Source organism: Ciconia boyciana, chromosome 5 (genome assembly GCF_034638445.1).
Source record: "Ciconia boyciana chromosome 5, ASM3463844v1, whole genome shotgun sequence".
NCBI classification, from domain to species: domain Eukaryota; kingdom Metazoa; phylum Chordata; class Aves; order Ciconiiformes; family Ciconiidae; genus Ciconia; species Ciconia boyciana.
This window is the reverse complement of record NC_132938.1, coordinates 64,894,924-64,911,315: the sequence shown is the minus strand read 5'-3', so window position 1 is coordinate 64,911,315 and position 16,392 is coordinate 64,894,924. Positions and strand designations below refer to the sequence as shown.

The following is a 16,392-nucleotide window of genomic DNA, read 5'->3' as shown; positions in this document are numbered from 1 at the left end:
GCGGAGGCCGGCTGGGGAGACCCCCACGCGCGCGCGGCCGCTGGGGACACCGCCACCAGCAACCGCGCGGCCCGAGGGGTGCCCCGAGGGGCGGCTTCTCGGCGGTGCCGCTGCCGCTGCCGGTGTCGGGGGCGGGGCAGGGCGGTCCGCGGCCGCCATTGGCTGTCGCTATGCAGGGCCGGCGGCCGCCCCCCCGCCCGTCCCCCTCCGCGGTGTGGGGCGCAGCCGGCGGCGCGGGAGCTGCGTGGAAGCGGCGGCAGCAACAGATGCGGCGGCGCGGCCCGGCCGCCCCTAGCCGCTCCCCGGCCGCGCTGCGCGGGGGCAGCCGCCGCCGCCGCCGCCCCTAGCGCCCCGCCGGCGAGATGGCCGGGTCCAGGCGGGCGGCGAGCGGCGAGGCGGGCACGGCGGGCTGCGGACAGGCCATCGTCTGGCGCAACGTGGTGCTGATGGGGCTGCTGCACCTGGGCGCTGTCTACGCGCTCACCCTGGTGCCGCGGGCGCAGCTCCTCACCCTCCTCTGGGGTGAGTGCGGGGGCGGCGCGGGGCTGCGCTGCGCCACAGGTGGGGCGGGGGACGAGGGGCCGGCTTCCCGGCGGCCGGGACACCGGGGCTCGGGGCGGAGGGTTTCCTCCGCGGGTTCTCCGTCGCCGGCAGTGGGGGAGCAAGCCGCGTCTTGTTTTCTATGTATTTATCCCCTGTTTATTTGTGCACTCACTTCGCTGCGTTTGGCGTGGCGAGTCGCGCGCGTTCGCGGGCAGGCGTGGGCCGGGCGCTCCGTTGAGCGCCGAAGGGGGCGGGCACCCCCGCACTGCCCGGCAGTCTCCGCCGCTTTTGTTCCCGTGCCCCCCCCCCCCCCCCCGCCGCCGCTCCCGTGCTGCTGGCGCCGCGCCAGGCCGTCGGTTGCTGTAGAAACAGGAGGCACTCTCCCTCCGGTTACATTTATCGGGTTTTTTAGTAAAAAAAAAAAAAAAAGTCAAGCAGCTGATATTTCCATTTAAAAGTCTGATAGATAACGCGTTTGTCTTCCCTTTGTTGCTTCCTCTTGTTACTTTATGAACACCCACGTCTTTCTGCTCCCGTTGGGAGTAGACGATCACCCTGTCCTTTGTCTCTTGGGGAAGGTGATACATCTTCTCATTAGGGAAGATTTAAAAGTCGAGGAAGAGCTGTAAGGCACTGGCAAGGAGAAAATAAGCCCAGCTGTGCTTTCCGAGGTGAGGTGGCTTGCTGCGTTTGTCTTCTTGCTAGCTGTGAAAAGCTCAGGATTCCGTTTGGGAAAGAGAATATGAAATACAGCGTCTTTACTTCCATTCTACAGTGAGGTCCTCTTTTCTCCACAACAGAATGATGCTGGGAGAAGAGCTACATAGAAGCACTGCGGTATCGTGCAAGGTTTGTGGGGCTAATAGGTGGTGGATGTTAGCATCACCCTTCACCGGGCAGAACTGTGTATCAAGTCATGTAAATGTGGGTGGCCAAGAGGATAAAAACTTGAATGCTACTTAACAGCTGGTGTAATTTCTTGGGTAAAAGACCTGCTTTGGGGAGCTTTTGAGTGAATGGAGAATGTAATGGCCCAGGACTCTTTTATACAAATAGAGGAAAGAAGGGTCTCTGCAGGGAACTCACAGACAGGGAATTCGGGTTGTTAGGCTGCCATCAGTAGTGTTGACTCTCAAAAAGCCCCAGCCAAATGCTTTAGAAATTAGGTTTATTTCTTCTGTTTGAGGAATTTCTAAATCTGTTTTTTACTGGTTCAGCTTCTGATATTCAGTCTGTCTTAAGTGCTTAGAAACAGCCACCATTGCTGTTTGCAGTTGGGAAATGAACCCTTCTGTCAATTACCATCCTCTGACAAGTTCTTAATTGGGGAAACTGCTTGTGGGGACCTGGCGTTTGACTGGCTGCCTGGTTTGCACAAACCCTTACCTGGCTCGCTTGTGACAAGAAAAGATTTGGGGGGTGGTTGTGTTTTGCTTAGTTTGCTTCTGTGAGCGCTACTCCTTTCCCCTCCCTATCCCTGGTTGTGTTCAGGCTGATTTCATAGTTTACCCTGGCTGTAGCTTGACGGTTGGGGAGACCAGGAGAACCTGCAGGAGCTGCGTGGCCAGAACACACAGCCTGTGGTTTGCTTTCAGCTCTTTTAGGTCTGGTAGCATGCGGGCAGGTGGGCTTTCTTTTTAGCTGTTTTGCCTTTCCAAGGAGACAAGTTGAAATAATCTCTAATTTCACTGTGTCTTAATTACAAAAATCCCTAAGGCTGGAGCCGAAGGACTGAATTACCAATTTCAGCCCTCCGTCTTCCAAGGTATTTTCTCCTACTTGAAATTAAACCGATGCTAAATAACAAACAGGTCTCAATGACTTTGCAACTGAATGCCTTTCTTTCTGAAAGCAAGAGCCTCCCATTTCTCAACATCGTTATTTTTAACAGCCACCCTAAAGCAGACCACAAAAGTTTTTACAAGAGTTTGCTGGGTGGTTTTTACAGGAGCTCCACAGCAGGGAGTGGGTGCATTGGCTCTAGCTGTCCTGGCCAGCTGGACACAGCATGCTGCTCTTGCAGGCTGCTGGGGGGTCTGCTCCCCTCAGAGGTGGTGGGCAAGGTATACAGGATCTCCTGCAGAATATGTCAGACAAAAGTAGCTTGCTGTCATGCTGGAGACCTGTGTCCAAGGTCCCTCTGAGAGACTCTCTCTCAGGGTAGAGAAAAGCAGGGTTGCTTTTGCTTAAGTTAAACCCACCTTGCTTCACTCTGGAAGGAGCCAACCAGTAAAGTTGTGTCTGAAGGAAGACATATTGACCAGATGTGTCCCTTGCCCTCCCCAGTTCCCCACATCTCCTTCCCTGTGCAGACCAGCTGTGAGACTGCCTTTCTGTGGGCAGTGGCTGCCAGCCAGCCTTTGGAGCAGGGCTGGTGCAGCGGCGAAGTTGGGTGGCAGGTAAGGGTGTAGTGTCAGATAGTGCAGAGATGTGCATACGCTGAAGGGTGCAGATGGAGGAGCTGCAGCCCTCGTTTTTCTTCCCAAGCTTGCCTGGGAGTTGGGAAGCTTCTTATGGGACTTGGAAGTGATCTTATGCAAGCCCTTGCATTGCTGTGTCCTGTGATCCCCACCACTGCTCCCCCGTGGGTAAGCTGCAGGAGCAAGTGTGTGGAGACTGGTTCACTGGTGCTGGGTGTGACCTCCGTGGTGTCTGGCAGGAAGCGGGCAGCTTCCCATGACTCGCCACTGCCTGCTTGGCTTTTTACTTTCTCCTCCCCTGAGACATCCATGTCTCTGTGAGCTCTCAGCTGGAGCAGACTGGGTGCTTCTCTCCCTCTGTGCAGGGTTTGCTTTCCTCCTTCCCACCCCTGAAGGCAGTTGGTAATCCCTGGTTCACCACTGCTTGCTAAGCAGAGCTGAAACGCCACTGTGCCACCTAGAAAACAGCTGTTCAAGCCAAACTGCCTGCTCAGCAGGGCTCATTTCCATGGGTAATTTGTTGACATTTGTCCAGCTGCACATAATAGACAATGGAAAAATGCTGCCTAGCAAAGTCTGGGCTAGTTGTTTTCTCAGGATTATCTGTGCTCCCCTGTTCCCATCGCCTCCCGCACTAACGCATTGAGGCCTGTGTTAGAGCTTCCTGCACCCCACGTGGAGCTGGGATTGCACAAGGGATCCCAAACAGTGTTCTGGGTGGTGCAGCCATGTCTTCCAGGGGTACCAGGAATTGGGTTATCTTTCAAGGGATGTACAGATAAACTAGTTAAAACATAGGCTTTCGGGCCCATCCCAGTGCCTCCGTGGAATTTGGTTTCAGTCCAAGCTGAACAAAACCAATAAAATTACTCATGTCAAAATTTTCAATGAGTTGGGAACTGCCTTAACCTGAAAGGCAGCATATGATATGTGCGAGGCATCGAGCAGCCCTGGACTGTGCCCATGGGACAGCCATGTAGCTGTCCCAGCATATCCCACTGGCACTGTGCCTTTGAAATGTCCCCTGCTCTGCCAGCCCAACCGCACTCGCTGGGAGCCCTCTCACCTTGCTCTTTTCCAACCTGACTTGTGGTTTGGTGTAGGGGTGTGTGAAGAAGACCCTGTTGCCTTGCCCTTTCCCTCCTGACCCAGAGCCAGGCAGCTTGCGATACATGGTCCCTCCTCTTGGTGCTTTGCTGTCTGCGTCCGTGCTGTTTTGTGTCTGACAGCTGCTGCTTTGGGGTATCCCTGCACTCTGGGTTCCCAGCCTTGGAAAGGGGTGGGAAATGTTGAGGAAATGTGCCTTGAGTCTTGTCTGCCTCCAGTCCCACCGGCAGGCTTGCTGGGCACAGCCAGCAGGTTTGGCAGGGTTCACCAGCCATCCTGCAAAGCCCAGAGCATGGTGCAGCCCAGGCCCCAGGGAGCTGGCACGTGGACCTTCCCCTTCAGGTCTCTCTTTGTCCACCTGCTTTTGCAGGGCTTTGGGCTCCTGGTGCTTAGCACCCTCTGTAGAGAGGTTTGAAGGGGAGCACCTTCAAGGTGCTCAGTTTGAGGTGGGAGCACCTCGTTGTTAGTGGGGCCAGAAACCAGGGAGTGGCATGATGGGTCTGCCGGCTGGGCCAGGCATGCAGGTTCTCCAGGAATGAACTCATGCAAAGGGGTCCTTGTGGCCAGCTGGGGCTGTGGATGTGGCTGTTGACCTCTTTTGGGCTGGACGTGCTGCAGCTCCTTCCACAGGCCACTTGCTTGGAAACTCTGTGTGCAGCTCATCCCCTAAGTTTGTAACATGCCATTAAATGATGCTTCTTAATGAGGAACCTCTCTGCTCCAGCCAGCTCCATCCTATTGCAGTCCAGCGAGGTTATCTGTTTGGGTTAGGAAAGCAAAGCAAAAAACTCTGAAATCCCTGTACGGAGAAAATTACCAGCATGTTTCACTGCAGGGCCCAATGTTTCCGCTACTAACAGGTTTTTTTGGTGGGCTCATGATATCTTCTGGGATCACATGATGTGTAAGGGCCTCAGACTTTGCTTGGAAAAAGGTGCTTTTTAGCCTTCACAGGGGGCTTGTGAGGAAGCACTTAAAGTAGCCAAATGCATTATAGGAAATAGAAAAACACCCACAAAAGATTAAGCTGTTTAGCTGCCTTAAAACCTTTTCTTTCAGGCTGCCGAGCATTACTAGTACTAACAACTTCAAAAACTGGCACAGGCATGGCCACCAGAAACCCTGTATCATGTGGATGTGTTTCACAGAGCTGCCTGATAGCGGAGTTAGTGTTGATTCACATGCTAATACGCCTTGCCAGAGCCTAGGATCGGGGAGGAGGATGGCCTTGCTGTAATGGTGCTCATATGGGAGAGGAGGCTTGTTGCTGTTATTTTAGCAGTGTTTAGGAGACGTTTTAGTGCTCTTGAGAATGTCAGATTGATCATGTTCAGCCATGGAGGGCCCTGTGCCATGCTTACCCACAGCTTTCCCCTGCGCTTGAGCACTGGCTGTCTGAGAGTGCAGATGGAGCGGCGGTGCTGCCCAACTACATCCCTGCCAAAATGCAAGCTGCGCCTGGGCACGGGTCTGGATCCAAATCCCGCTGCCTGGATTCCTTCTATAAGAGAGATTAAAGCAATTGTGGTCTAAGCACTTTGGGTTACTGTGGTGCCTGGAGGGAACCACTGAGATCATCACCTCTTTCTCAGCCCTTCTGTTAGCCTGAAGGTAATGAGGCACATGTTGCTGCTGTGCACTGCAGATGCAAATTTTATTGGTCTTGCACATTTCAGAAGCCTTGCATATTCTTGAGTGCCATCTACTGGCATTTTGGTTATTAACTGGTTTTAGTTGTTAACCATTTCTATGCACAGTGTTAGAAACTCTGCACAGATGGCTGTAAATAAAAAGTCCTAGCTCCAAAGAAGTTCTACTCGGTACCTCTGCGAACGAAGGAGAGTGGAAATACTTCTCTTACTGTCACTCCTGCTGCTACTCTGGCAGGAGCATCCTTCAGGTCCTGCCAAGTGGTTATGCTCAAGGGATTTCTGTAGGCAAGGTTTTGGGTCAGGAAACAGGTAGGGAATGCTTTCCCTTAGATACCTCTGCGGAGGTGTCTGCGGCCACCTTGGTGGGAGGGGCTTAATGAACAGAAGGCCCTTACCTCACCTGACTCCCAGGAGAGATCTCCTGTCTGCCATCTCACAGAACAGTCCTGGCTGTGAGCAGTGAGCAGCTCTGGGAGGTTTCTGTGGCATACAGGAGGCCAGCCTTGTTGTCTGTCAGCCCCTAGCTCCGTTGTGCTTTCAGCAGTCAAGACAGCAGGCAGTCCACTGGATAAGCAGAGAAGAGGTGGACCTTCAGAATGGGAATTGCATCTCTGAGGTGCACATGAGCACCAGGGAATAGCCCAACTTATCTCCAGAACAGGTTTGGACTGGCTTTTCTTCCCCTGCTCCATTTGAAAGCGTTGTTTTACAGCTCTCTCTCTTAATAGTCAAGTTCTTGGCTTGTTCGTTCCCCCCTAGCATCAAGAGCTGAACTCCCATCATCTCTGATGGGAACAGAGTCTTTTCTCAAAGTACTTCTCCCCTTAAAAGTGATGGGTGCACTGGAGCAAGGGGTGGCTGTAACATGCCGTTCCCTAGCCTTTCGCATCTGGGAACGGTTTGAGCTCTGTGTCCACCATAGAGCTGGGGAACACACCCTCCACCTAGCAATGCATGGACATGAGAATGGTCCTGGGCCTGTTCCAGATCCCGCTCTGAGATGCTCTACTGTAGAGGATACTCCTGTCTGTCAGATGTTTTCCCTTCCCCAGTGTTCACTCCTCTCTTGTTTTAACTTTTGCTGGAAATGATTCCTTAAGGTCTTGTCTTTCACGATGAAATTCACAATGTTCAGCTCTAAGTACCTATTTTTGTTCCCCATCTTGATTTCATCCCCAGTACATTGGTGGTGCTCTGTTTTGTTTCCCTCTGTTTTGTGTGCTGCACATCATGTGGTCACTATGAACACGATAAAGGAACGGAGAAAAAAATCTAATGTCTGTGTGGGTGCGGAGTGTGTGCGTGCTGAGCCCTGAATGCATGCGATGGCCCTTTGGTCCTGTTGTTCTCGGGAGGTGGGTTCAAGGCACTCCTAATGAGTTCTTCCAGTTGGGCAGCATGAATGGGTGAGTGAGTAGCGAAGCTGTTCTTGTTTAGACACCGGGATGTTCACCCGACATGAAGCACTTGCTGGGCCCTCAGCTGCTCTGAGCTGTGCTCCAGGCAAACCAGAAGAACCTCAAATACTCTTTCCCTTTGACCTGTGCAGTGAGGACAGAGATGAGAGCTGTATCCAGCAAAGGTAGAAATCCCTGTCTCTACTCCTGCTGAATTTAATGGGGATTGTTGGCTTCCGGGCTGCCCCCTGACATCAGGGGGCTGGGGGAAGCATCCTTGTGAAGCAGCTCCGTGAAGGAAAGAGCAAGGGAGGTTTGTTGGCACCCCCAGAGCTGTCTGTGTCAAACACACAGAAGCCCAGCCAAAGGCTGCAGAAGCGTGAGTTGCTCCTCCAGCCCTGGCCCACCAGCTCCTGAGCTGGTGCAGGCAGGCTCTGGGGAGGCAACAGAGATTTGTGGCTCTGGCTTTTTGTCTCTGGTTACATGCGGAGGTGGGGATGGCAGTATACAGGCTCTGAGGAGTTTCTGTGAATGAGTTGGGACAGACTTTGCTCCCAGTAGAGGGAATGCATTGGTCAGAGTTGTGTCAGCATCAGAGAAAGTCTCAAGGGGCTGGGAGCAGATCAGATGCCTCTTCTTCAGGAGATGCCACCAGGCAGAGCAGTGTGAGCCATGCAGACCTGCTTGTCTGTGATTGCTGCAACGGCTGTCAAGGAGGCAAAAGCGTTGCTCTCTCCCCCTGGGAGGGCTGGGCTGGAAAATGTCGGCTCGCCCACCAGAACTTAATATGCATCCTCATCACTGCCACTCCGCCTTCCCTCCCTGCAATTACAGTTGCACTTGTAATTAACACTGATGTTATTTATATAATTGTTGTTATTTATATATGCCGAAGCCAAGCAATTTCTTGCAATCGGATTTTATTTTTACCATGTAGGCTAACAATAAAATGTGCTGCCCCACTGAAGAGCTGAAACATTAACAATTACTGTGCTAAGTAAAGCAAGGCTGATATGAAAGAGAGTGGAGGGCTGTTTGTCAGATGCTGGTGTCAGGAATCCTGTGTGCCATCCTTCTTGTGCAGGGACCTCAGCACCAGGAGGGTGGGGATTTCTGGATGGAGACTGAAATGAGGATCTTTCTCAACCCATTTTTGGCCACTGGCTTCTCAGATGATGTTCTGAGTGGCTCAGAATAAAATAACCTGGCCTTGGCAAATGGGGGAGCTCTTCTTGACTGGACTCTTTCTTTGCCTGGGTCTTTGGCTCTGTTCTTTGGCTGACTTTATATTTTTGAGTGTTTCATATCCTCCCCAACCCAGGCTAACTGTAATGCCTTCTGTGCCTGTGGGATCCTGCTGTGTCAGTGGAAGAGGTTGCAGTGTTTGGCTGCTCCTACCCTGCCCTCTGCATCTGGAGTAGTTCACAGGATGTCTCCTATCATGGCTACACAGCTGGATCTGTGAAGGGACTTCTGCCTAGGCCCTTAGGTGGTATTTCAGAAGCAAGGGAAGAAGGCACCTGGAAGGGGTTTGTGCTGCTCTAACCAGCAGTTGCTGCAGTTCAGGGCTGAGGTGAACATACAAGCTCACTGTGCCCTTCTGGACACCCAAGAGCTTGGAGAGAAGCAGGAGGCCAGGGTGAGTTTCTGATGCTTATTTCATGTTCTTCATAAATGGAGGGGGAGGAGTTGGGATGCAGAAAGGCTGTAGCTCATGTAGAGAAGTGCTTGGGCAGAGCAGCAAAAGCGGGTCCTGATGGGAAAAACTGGAAGTAGGTTCTCTGAGCCCTGGCAGCATGTGGGGTGGAGGAGCAGCAGTCCTAGGCTTCCGCTTGGTGCCTATTGCTCTCTTTGGGTGATCCTTCAGGCAGGGCCACTACCAGGGCACTGGAGAAGGGAAATGTATGGGTGTTGGGTAACAGCGCAGGTTGGAAATGGCAGCATGTCTTATGAAAATGTCAGAAACTCTGTATTTTATAGGGGATTGAGGGTTTAAAAAGGGGTTTTGCCTTTTAATAATTTTTTTTTGGCCAGCACCATAAGGTTATAACTTCTTTCCAGAATACATTTGGCTGTAGATGTGGAAAATAGGACCTTTATAGTCAACTGAAGCAATCAGTTGTAATGGTGGTCATAGATGATTGTTTTCATTCTGAGCTGCTCCTTCCGCTGCTGCAGTCAGTTGGACTCAGCTGCAGTGAGGCAAGCATGCAAGTGTGGCCAGACCTTCTTGCAGGAGCCATAGAAGGCTCTCCTTGTTTTCTGTTGGCTTCAGCTCCTACCTTTGATGGAGAGGGATAGGCTTGTGTGCTTGAGTTGGACAAAAACTGCCTGGCCGCTATACAGCAGACAGATGAAAGCCGGCCTCCTTATGCAGTGTATACACAGGTGGTGGTGGGGAAGTGGGGTGAAATATGAAAAACATCGTGCTGGGTAAGTGGAGGCAGAGAGCCAATGTGTGGGCTTTCTCCCTGTGCCAGAGCTCACTGCAGGAGCAGAGCTGGGCTGGGCTAGGGCTGTTTGAGCTGGAGGGGCACAGTGAGTAGTCATTGAGGGAGCGTGGTGAGCAATCATCCAGTGAGTGCCCCTGGAGAGCTGACAGCATCAGCCTGCCCACTGTGCTGGAGACAAAGGTGTCCTCCTCTCACCTGGCACCATCCTCTAACCTGATGGCTCTGGGTAACTGACCTGCCTGCCGCACATTTGGCTGGATGCAGGAGGCTTGTGCCTTCTAATTTTAATGAGCTGTAGCACTTGCAGCCCAGCTCTGAGTCTCAAACTGCCAGAAGGAGAGAGAACTGGGAGAGGCCATTTTTTGCAACAGGTTTTTCTCTGAACTCTTGTTTTGGAAAGGGGAGGAAATGGTGTAGGAGCTGACAGCATACAAATGAAGCAGGCACAAAGCATCTGGGCAAGATGCAGTGATACAAAGGGACAGCAACATCATCCAGAGTATGGAGTCCTGAGAACTCAAAAACATCAGAGCTCTGCTTCAGCAGCCACTGGCTGACCTGGGAGGGCACTGGGTTGGAGCAGGGTCTGTCCTGTGCAATGGATCCTGTTCAGCAGGGAGCTGGGACAAAGGTGCTGCTGCCTCCCCAGGGAATCGTGTCTGGAGGCCCAGCAGTTCAGGAGGGGATCACTCCCTGCTGAGCCCTGCTCCTTTCCTGTGTCCCATGCCTTGAGATTGTAAAAGGTGGAAACTTTCAGTTTGCCCAAATCACAAGTGTGTAGCATGCCACATCTTTTGTTTCTAATAGCCAAGAAGCTGCTGTTCCCTGGCTCTGTGCTTTGGGTGGTCTTGCCAGCGTGCACAGCATGAATGGCGGGATGAAGCCATTCCCCCGCCATGTACCCAGCTGCGTACAGGGCAAGCTTTGGTTGGTGATAGGCAGGGGTGCTAAATAACTAATCCTTCTTCCTTGAGGCTGAGCTGCCTGCTGAATGCAAGGCTCTGGAGTGTCGTACTAATGGCTTAACTGCACTATTTCTTTGCTCTGTCCTTGAAAAAAAGAGACAAAAATGGCATTAATTCTTTCTTGGCATTTATAGAGGACTTAAAAACCACCAGAGCCCTAGCCGGCATGCAGGTTGAGGACAGCAGTGAGGTAACTGGGAGAGAAGTGATATCTGCCCATGGTTTTGTGATGACGCAGGATTCAGCTGAGTTGAGAGAGGCTACACATAAGCATAAAAAATTTCAGAGAAACCAGAGCATCTTCCAGCCTTCTCTTTTGATCTAAAAATATATATAAACTGGTCGGCATCTTAAGGCAATCTTCAGTTGCTGGTGAGTTCAGGGAATCTGTATTTGCTTCCTAGGGGAATTTTAGCATTCACTGGAATACTTGCTGCCAGCCGCGATTTCTAATGCTCTATTGGCTCTATTTATGTCATATTGGCTGCAGTTGTCAATGTGGACATTTCTGCTATTCCAACTGGAATAAAGTCTTTTGTATGCTCAGCTAAAAGGGCAGGCTCTGGGGAGTGTTCCTGAAAATGCATATGCAGGCATGTGCATCCAGGCAGAGACAGACTGGATTTCATGAGCTGGTGATGGCAGGGCGAAGAGGATGCAACAGATGGCTTCTCCTGGAGCTCCTCCACTGTGGTACAGAGGGGCAGGAGAAAGGCCTCGTCTGAACTAGTCGTCTCTGCAGCTCTAAAACTCTTGCTTCCCCTTTGCCTTTGATGTGCTTCCTCTTATCTCTTTCTCTCTTGGCTCAATTTAGAGTAGCTCAGAGAATATGTAGATCTAATTTTAGATGAACCCGCTTCTGACCTGAGATTTCACACGTTTGGTCTTCACAGGAATGCATGGGTCCCCATGAGAGCTGGCATTTGCTATATGGTGAGTGGCTCAGGGAACTGGTGCTGCTGCACGCTGGTGCTTTTTAATTCTCAGTAGCTAGTTTGAATCCAGCCCAAGGTGCTTTTGATGCCAGCCTTTGACAGTTAGCAGGACTCAGCGAACAGTGGGTTGGCCAACTGACTCCGTCTGCTAGCAGAGAAGTGTTTCCTTCCCAGAGACCCTAGGGCCAGAGCACTAATTCAGCATTTCTTCTTGGCAGCAATTTAGGGACTAAGGTGGAAAATTTATCCCTCCTTAGTAAGTGTAGTTCCAGGTCAGGAAATGAGGCGTTTTTTGGTAGGATCATGTGGATTAAGTGCTGTGTTACTGCTCCTCATATCTCTCTGCTGTGGAGAAAGAGATCTCCAGGGTTGCCCTGGAGGGTGACAGAATTAGAGATGTATACTGGAGACTTGATATCTAATCTGGATCTAATAATGCTGCATGTTGACCCTGCCCCTCCCACCAATGCAGTGGATGACATCAACCAGCATTTTTAAATGAGATGTTTGGGTAGACAAGTGTTGGTCTAATTTGGCATAGGAAAACTTTCCTTTCTTAGGGCAGACACAGCATTTTAGGAAAGTATATCCCAAAACTTGGTGTTATCTAATGATAGCGCAAAAAAGCACTGTGGTACCAGGCACCATGAAATTATTGGCTGCATTTCTGGTCTGAGCCCTGATGTTGAATCAGGAGAGAATCTTCTACCACTGTCTGTGTGCATAGTGAAGTGGAGGATCTCTGAGGTGTTCAGAAGAGGCCAAGCATGGTGCAGCTACTGAAATGGATGGCAGTGCTGCCCTGAATTTCAGTGGGAATGGAGTTAGGCACCACTCAATGCTACTGGAAGTGCTTTCCCTGGTTTGGTCAGGTTAGCTAATGTTGTTCATTAGTCCTAAATCTGCCACTGTATAACAGCAAAAACCCACAAGTGAAGAAGAGAAGGCAGATGCAAGATACGTAGATATAATTTAATTTTAGAAAGGAAAAAATCCTAACTGTAAATACAGAAGCGTTACGTATTTATGGCAATCAGTCAGCTTTGTGATGCTCGCTTTGTGCTTGAGCAACTCGCTGTTTGTATTTCTTATGCAGTTCTTGTAGCCTGATGGAAGTCCTTAGGTTTTATGTGTTCGGTTACTAAAATTCCCAAGCAAGCAATTTTGATCTGGCTGACTAAGCAGAGGTAAAATGCTGGTGTGGAAAAGGACAAATGTTGCATGTCCATCCCTGTTATTTTAATCCTCAAATAGTTATTTGTACAAATAAATCAAGTTGTGGTATGCCTTTATATACAGGGATGAAAAAAATGGCCTGTGCTGAGATGAAAATTTCTTGCCAGGCATTGTCACACAGAGGTTTGCCTGAGACTTTGCTGGCTACTCCAGCTATGGAGAGAGTATTTCCACCAAACAGTGTCATGTCACAAGATGTATTCATCATGCAACAGCATTTTTGAGGTCAGTTGTTTTCAGCTGCGCTATTGTTGAAGAGGTAACAGATATCTACAGGTGAAGCACAGCCCTTGTGTTTGTTAATTTTTTTTCCCCAAGCAAAAGATGTGCTTTCTTGGCCATTAGTGTCACTAGAATTCACATCCTCTTAAGAAATGACTCCCTCCTGTATCCATGGGATCTTGCCTCCTGATCCTTGAACTGCTAGAGACACAGTGTGCGTGCAAAAATGTATAAGCCTTTGTTTAATGTAACTTCAAGCACTCCCACCTGGGGCTGGTAATGCGTCAAATGTTGTAGGCTAAACAGTGTTGGGAATGTCATCGCCCAGCAGTGAGACCTCCAGCAGAACCAGGGTGCTGTATGCTTCTGAAGCTGTCCTCAAAATGATGGCAGTAGGAGAGCTAAGGTTTTTCCACGATAGCAACTGAAAGCTAAAGACACTACTCAAGGAACAGGTCCCTGAGCAGATATAAAATAACGCTGCAGGTTGGTTGTGAGTGGGGCTTTGCATCGGGGGCTGGCAGGAAGTGGCCATGGGCAGAGGCTGTGACACAGAGCTTGGGAGAAAGGCAGCCACAACCAGAAATCAGATGGACTCCGACAAGAGGTTCAAACAGGGTGTGTGTTTGTGGCTGGAGTATGCAGATTTCTTCTACTCTGTTTCTCACAACAGTGAGCACACTAGATGTTTTTCTGGTCTGTGTTTCATTGTTGGTGCTCCTGGCTTTCTTTGCTGGCTTGTGATCTTTCCGTCTGCCAGAGTCCCCGCTGAGTGGGGTGCTGTAGAGAACCAGAGGAAGCGCTTAGCAGTCTGAAGAGTGATCTGGCAGCCCCAGCTGGGGGTCCCCTACCTGCTGACTTGAGGCCATGGGAACAGCAGCAGCCAAAATCTGTATTAGGGCTCTAGCTGTCAGTGATAATGGCCAGTTCTAGGAGAGAGCGATGCTCGTGCAGCTTGTTCTGAGCTCTCTGCATTGGGCTTTGCACTAGCGCAGGAATAAATGGGGCTGATGTCCTCAGAACGAGACATAAAACCAAGGCCCTGACCCTTGGTGGCTATCTTGATCCAAGATCTGTCACCCTCCTGGTAAGAGCAAGTGTGATAAGAACTCTGGGACAGCCTTCAGCCTTGGTAATTACTTTCCACACACTCTGCAAAATGCCACATCTTGAAGTCCACCAGTGTGCAGACACTGATAGTGCAACAGTAACTGGGTTGTCTTTTTTCCCCTTTTTAATTTTTTTGTGTTTTTTCTCTGTCATTGGTACTGGTGAGACAGAGGTGGTCTGTGAGTTCTTGCCCTGCTTCCTGGCACTTGATGTAGTACATCCCCATGCTGGCTGACCAAAGAATTGTAATCACTTAACTTAAAACTGAGTCAGCGATTTGCTGCATCAGGACCAGAAAAACACTTGTTGTATTTTGTAGCATGCCAAAAAGCTCAAATGTTCACAAAACTTGCCTAGTCCCAAAGTCTGTTTGGAAAATGGGGCTGTGGTAAGATGTATGTTTGGTACAACTCACCTAGACCAAACTGTGAGGATGACAGCTCTCCAGGCTTGTGTCTGGTTCAAAGTAGTCACCTTGCTATGGTTGAATGTAGCGTCCAAATAAATCCCTTACTTCTGCAAGGGACTGTGCAGGTTTTTAGCCACGTATGAGAGAGATGCCAGCAGTGGGACTGGCAAGGGCTGATTCCCTTCCCTGCTTCCAGCCCTGCTATCCCTCCTCTCCTCGCCACCCCTGTGCAGGCAGGGACTACAGGCACTGGGTGTGAGTTGTTGCCAGACTCTGCATGTTGCCACCCTATGGGAACGGTTGTGGGACATTATTCTGTATTTTAAAGGTTTTATATATTGACAGAAATTGTGAATGTGCAGTTGATTTTGTTTCACCGCTACTATTTTTATGACTGGTGTTTTGTCCCTCAGAGATAATTGTGATTTGCTCCATATAATTAGGTTATGTTTTATGTTGGTAACGTGTGGATAGTTGCTATCTGACACAGTGTCTCCTTGTAATCTGTGCCTAAGAAGGATGTCCAGTCATCTTGTCTCTTTCAGGAGCCAGCATTGTCTGTTCTGATGTGCAGAGTGAACCCAGTGCTTGTTGGACTTCTTGTATTCGTTGATTTGATTTTTTTTTTTAATAACCAGATAAAAGTCAAAAGCAATCTGGAATCTGCTGGATTCACAAAAGGTAAATACATATCATGTTTCTAATGTGGTCCCAGGTTTCAGAAATGGAAGAGGTTCTAATTTTGATATTCAGCGTACAACAGAGTTGACATTTTTTTTGGGAGAGATCTCCAATTTAAGCAACCACTTAGAGCAGAGGATGATTTCCTGATGCCTGTGAAGTAGCTACAGATTGTGGCAATATCTCCCCGTATCCTCATAAGAGGTCAGTCCCCTGGACACTCAGGTTTTCAGAAGAGTTTGGTACTGAGCGTAGTAAAGGTTTTCTGGAAATCCAGCCATGGGGATAATGAGCTGTTCTGAAAAAGATGGCTCAAATGTTTTATGCTGTTGATTTCCCATGCATTTTTAAACTGTTTGCCTGATATAGGTTTCCTTGCTTCTCTCTGACAGTGAGATGATACCTCTGTGCCTGTTGTTCAAAATCACACTGATGTCTTGCTGCCTTATCATATTGCACGCTGAGAATATTTTATGAGCTGTTGGTGATCCTCCTTGCAGGCTCCCACTTCCCAAGCATCTCATCCTTGTTGCAGATGCCTGTCTGCAGTTATTGCCCCCCTGAACTATATTACTTTGCTTTTTCTATCCAGGCAGATCTTTATTTTGAGCCTTACTTTCCCTGTTTCTGCATCGATCCTTTTGTGTTTCTTTCTCTCTTGCTGCTGGTCCAGATTTAGCATCATCTGCAGTTGTAATTAATATGCTGTTTGCTTTTGTTTTGGGTCATTAATAAGGATGTTGACTAAAAATCTTCTGCCTATTGATTCTGGTGTGTTCCCATAAATAGCATCTGTGCACAGGCACAGTGTACTTGGAAGCCTAGCAACCCGCTGTCTCCCTGTTTGCATGGTAGTTTAACCTCGTGTATCTTGTCTCTCTTGCATCCTCTCCCCGTTCCCATGCACTGGTTCTCTCTTTTGTCCTTTTGCACAGGCTTACTTGTTGTTTTCTCTTCCATCTCTTCCCCTTTGTTCCCTCTTTTAAATGCTTCTCCCATTTTGCTTATGCTGTGCTCTACTGAGTGAGCTCATGGTTGGAAATGCTTCTGTCAGACCTTACGCTTCTGCAGGGCTCCAGGAGGGAGAGCGTGCTACCTGCCCAGGGGAGTGATGTCTTGGGTCCCCGCTCACCATGCAGGCATTTCACACCAGTTTACTCTATAAACGCATGGTTTGTGTATTGCAGAGCTTGCCCCGGGGGCGGGTGTCAGAAATAATGGAAGAAGGAAGTAAAATTCCCATATTTGAGAGTAATTCTGCC

The 16,392-nt window shown here is 49.8% G+C and overlaps 1 protein-coding gene across 1 annotated transcript in view; it reads left to right on the top strand.

The window, feature by feature from the left end:
- Positions 1-211: 211 nt before the first annotated feature.
- SCD5 (stearoyl-CoA desaturase 5) overlaps positions 212-16,392 on the top strand; it is a 33,927-nt gene continuing 17,746 nt past the window's right edge. Inside the window, exon 1 of the mRNA XM_072861606.1 lies at positions 212-522. Coding sequence (XP_072717707.1) covers positions 363-522 — 160 coding nt within the window. The 5' untranslated portion in view covers positions 212-362. The remainder of the gene's footprint in view (positions 523-16,392) is intronic.